Source organism: Chrysochloris asiatica, unplaced genomic scaffold, assembly GCF_000296735.1.
Source record: "Chrysochloris asiatica unplaced genomic scaffold, ChrAsi1.0 scaffold00272, whole genome shotgun sequence".
NCBI lineage: Eukaryota > Metazoa > Chordata > Mammalia > Afrosoricida > Chrysochloridae > Chrysochloris > Chrysochloris asiatica.
This window is the reverse complement of record NW_006408790.1, coordinates 3,143,740-3,148,420: the sequence shown is the minus strand read 5'-3', so window position 1 is coordinate 3,148,420 and position 4,681 is coordinate 3,143,740. Positions and strand designations below refer to the sequence as shown.

The 4,681-nt window shown below is 43.3% G+C and overlaps 1 protein-coding gene across 1 annotated transcript in view; it reads left to right on the top strand.

The window, feature by feature from the left end:
• The window catches only part of CCDC169 (coiled-coil domain containing 169), a 39,654-nt gene extending 38,330 nt beyond the window's left edge, over positions 1 to 1,324 (top strand). The window contains exon 8 of the mRNA XM_006874373.1: positions 1,225 to 1,324. Coding sequence (XP_006874435.1) covers positions 1,225 to 1,324 — 100 coding nt within the window. The remainder of the gene's footprint in view (positions 1 to 1,224) is intronic.
• Positions 1,325 to 4,681: the final 3,357 nt, after the last annotated feature.

Here is a 4,681-nt window from a genome sequence, read left to right as displayed (position 1 = left end):
GAAGGGGTCCCATCAACACAGAAACAGACTGTTCAAGAGGTGGAAGGGGTCCCATCAACACAGAAACAGACTGTTCAAGAGGTGGAAGGGGTCCCGTCAACACAGAAACAGACTGTACCAAGAGGTAGAAGGGGTCCCGTCAACACAGAAACAGACTGTTCAAGAGGTAGAAGGGGTCCCGTCAACGCAAAAGCAGGCTCATCAAGAGCAAAGGTGATGGCAGCGGTTTGGGGGATGCTCAAGGCATTTTGCATGCTAATTCTTCTGGAAGGCCGAAGAGCAATAGCATCTGCTTATTATTATTAAGTTGTCCAGAGCTTTGGCAGAAAAGCGCCCAGGACAGCTTCACCAGAAAGTCCTCCCTCACACGATCCTGCTCATTCCTCTCACTGAACGAGGGCGAACTTACCAGAGCATCCGTGGGGAATCAGTGGGCATCCACCTTCAGGTCCTGATTTGGCTCCTCCTGCCTTCTTTTTGTTTCCTGACCCTAAAACATCTTTAAAGGGCACCCATTTTTCTTCAGTTGATAATGTAAACAAGACGGCACCGACAAGGTTAACATTCCCAGCAGCCTCAGTTCTATAGGGATGGACCACACAGCTGGTATCACCAGTTACAAAAGTGTCTTGATCTTGATGGATCAGATGTTGAGAAATAAAGTTCATATCTTTTAATTCCATTTTTTCCACAATTTTTTTAAAAGTACACTCATACAGAGAAGAGGGCTTCAAAAAGTTTGTGGAGAAATGGAATGGAAAGATAATGGGATTTTTCCATGAACCTTTTGAAGCCCCCTTATATGTATGTGTGTATGTTGTTGTTGTAGTTAAGTGCCATCAAGTCGATTCTGACTCATAGCAACCCTGCACAGTGTTTCCTAGGAGCAGCTGGTGGGTTTTGTGGTTCGCTGTCCAGTGCTGATCCTACAGTGCCATACCAGGAGTCCATGTTGTGTTTACGTATATATGTTTTGCCCTTAGCTTTATTTCAAATCCCAAGGATGAGAAGATACCTAGTGAAGTCTCCCATCCCTTCCCACGCTGCCTGGGAGCTACTGGCCTCTAGGCCTGCCCACAACTGGTCTGGAAGGAGAAAGGTCTTCATGGAAGGACTGTGGGCTGGGAGGACAGGGTGAATCTCAGTCCTCCCTGTGGACCACATAGAGGTTTGTTTTACAAAATGGTGATGGGAAAATCTCCATTCACATGTCTGTCTTTCCAGGGGGAGAGCTTATGCGGTTAATCAGAAGATAGGGAGCGGCAAGAAAGGACCAGTGAAAAAGGTCACGAGAACAAGCCATCTCCCAAAACTCAACCCGTGACTCCTGAACTGACTGAATTTCCAAGGCTTCTCTTTTCACCTCTGACATTCCACGTGTAAAGTCCATGTCCCACGCGTGTTTTGGGGGTGGGGTGGGGGAGTGAAATAGATCAAGAAGAGCTAGCAAACCTCACTCTAGCTCTTCTTGCAGAAGTTTGTTCCTCTGTCTCTGTGGAAGCAATGTTCTCGAACCTAAGAGCAGTGTTTTGATTGTTGGGTATACCAAGAAGTCCAGTGTCTGTCCTCATCCAACTTACTCTTGATGGTACACCCGTGAGCCACTCTGATGGTAACACAGCTATCACATTTGGTGTGTAGTTGGCTGTTAGCTAAAATATGAGTTCATCTATTTCTTTAGGACTTTGTTTGTTTGCTGATTTAGGCTATATTATGTTCTGTTTTTGAACTCAAGTTTTAAATGAAACCGTGAAACAAAACATTTTAAACATTTAGACTTGAAATATCATTGTTGTTGCTGTTCGATCCCATTGAGTCAGTTCTGACTCATAACAACCCCGTGTACAATAGAACAAAACACTGTCCAGTCCTGTGCTCTTGTCACAGTCGTTCCGATGTTCGCTCTGTTACTGCTGCCATGTGTCAATCCATCTCGTTGGGGGTCTTCTTCTTTTTCTTTAAGTTTTCATTGTGAATTGAATGATAGTTTACATGGGAGAATATCAGCTTTATCCTCATCCTATCATATTTCATTTCATTGCAATGATTACAATCCCCTGCATTATGCATCATTATTCAACAGTATTTGCTTCTATTCCTCCATGCCTTTTTTTTTTGGATGTACACCAAAATGCTCAGGAATATATCATCATTCAAACAACCAAAGGGCATACCGTGAATGCCTGCCCCCTGGCCGCCAGTACACAGCCCCTCTCCCTCCTTGAATCTAGAGTCCCCAGCTGCTCCATCTCTCCATGTCATTATCACCGCCTCCATCTCTGGTGTCCATCGCTGCTTCTCTGAATAGGGTCACATACTCCACTCCCGCTCTTCTTCCTTTATGGTCTCAGGGTCCTCTGCTCCTGGATTGTAGGATCAACCACTCCCCCTCTTTTTTTCTACCTTTACATTTGCAACAATCACAATCAATCCTGATAACCATTACTTACTATTGAAACATAAGCGTCTTATCCCCATCTCCTTTCACCAGCCCAGTCTAGACAGGTTGAAAACCACTCAATGGAGATTCTACCTTCTCCCACACCCTCTGAAACTAAACTCCCTTAAAAAACTTGTAAGCCAGTCACTTCATGCCTTTATAGCCCCACATTTTAGGTAGCCAATGTCTAAGCTACCCATCTCTATCTCTATTTACCGAGGGGATGTGAATGATCCTTGCTGTGAAGATTCTTTCCCTCTTTTAAGCTACTACATCCATAAGTACAGGTCAAGTTCGTCAAATTGTAGTGGATTATACTTTTTTTTTTTAATTTTTCTTTCTTCTTCTAGTTGAGTTCTAATCATCCAGCCATTGAAGCTAGGTCAAATAGGTACTATCTGCAAGTTTGGGCGTTCTTGTACGTCTCCGCTCACTTCATATCAGCTGAATGCTTCTCTGTCTGCTCTAGCCCTCTGTGTCTATGTCCCTGTCCATGGGCTTGGGTCTCACCACACTGCTGGCCAACCAGGTCTCACTCCAGGTTGACAGGAGTCTATTGAATATGGTCAGACTCAACCCACATCTTCATTGATGCTTTTCCCTGACTTCCCCTCATCGGTAGACCAACGTGGTCACCAGCAAGATTACATGCCCGCTCGTGTACTCCTTTTGAATTTCAGTCTTGGAATGGGATTTGCCCTGAAGGGACTTGATTGCTTGCCTTGATGGTTCCCCAGTGAACAGGTAAACAAGGTGAACAACTTGCTTGTTCTTGTGATAGTCAATCAGACTGCTGTTTTTGTTTTTGATTTTTCCTGCTGGTCTTTCTTTTAAGAAGTATCTTCTGTTCCTCTAGCTGCTCCAGGCTGTTCTGCTTGTCTTTTCAAGTGGATATTTCCCACCTCAGAAGATTCTGGATGGGGATCAGGATTCCATCTAAGGTCTTACACTCTACAAAGGCTCCACAGGAAGCCTCTTTCACTGGGCAAGTCCTAGCCCCCTTTAAGGTATTCCAATCAGTTATAGGCTGAAGACGGACTTACAAGCTTTCTATAGTCACGTTTCTGGCTATTCCTTTCTCTCCCCCTCAAGTGTTATTTTACAATAGTAGGCAAGGGAAACCAAAATTCATAAGACATTCAAACATCTTAACATTATTTCCCCTCTTTTACCCATTCAGACTACGCCTCAATCCCTGTATCACAGAGCCCTGTTGTTCCATGGTTGAGCATACATCACTATTTACATCTGTCCTATTTATCCCATACAAACCTGCCTAAATGTTCTCTTATCTACCTTGTTCCTCCATTCCCCTTCCCCTTCTTGTATATTGCCCCCGACACACACAACACCTGAACTATTGCATATCTATTCCCTACCCTGTGCTCCACCTTCCCTTCCTCCCCTCACCCAACCCCCTACGCCTCCGGTAAGCAATAAAGATTTTTTTTTTCCTTTTAGTGTGGGTATTTTTTCTTAAGCTTTTACAATAATGGTCTTATGCAGTATTTCTCCTTTTGTGACTGACTAATTTCGCTCAGCATAATGTCCTCAAGGTTCATCCTCGTTATGTGGTGGCTTACAGCTTCCTTGTTATTCTTCAAGGTAGCATACTGTTCCATTGTGTGGATGTACCAGTTTATCCATTCTTCCATTGATGGACACTTAGGCTGTCTCCATCTTTTTGCTATTATGAATAGTGCTGCTATGAACGTGGTGGTGGTGGTGGTGGTGGTGGTTATGTGCCATGGAGTCAGTTCTGACTGATAGGTGTGCATGTATCTACTCGTGTTATGACTCATATTTCTTGTGGATAAATACCAAGTAGAGGAATTGCTGGGTCATAAGGTATTTCTATTTCCAACTTTCTAAGGAGGCACCATATTGTTTTCCAGTGTGGTTGGACCATTTTGCAATCCCATCAGCAATGTAGAAGTGTCCCGTTCTCTCCACATCCTTGCCAACATTTATTGTCCTCTGCATTTTTGAACTTCACTGCTATTGCTGATGTGAGATGATATCTCATTGTTGTTTTGATTTGCATTTATCTAATAGCTAATGATCGTGAACATTTCTTCATGTGTTTGTTGGCTGGCCAAATGTCTTCCTTGGTGAAGTGTCTGTTTATGTCCTGTGCCCATTTTTTAATTGGGTTATTTGTCTTTTTCTTGTAGAGGTGTTGTATTTTCCTATATATTTTAGAAATTAGATCCTTGTCTGATACATTTTTTTTTTTTTTTT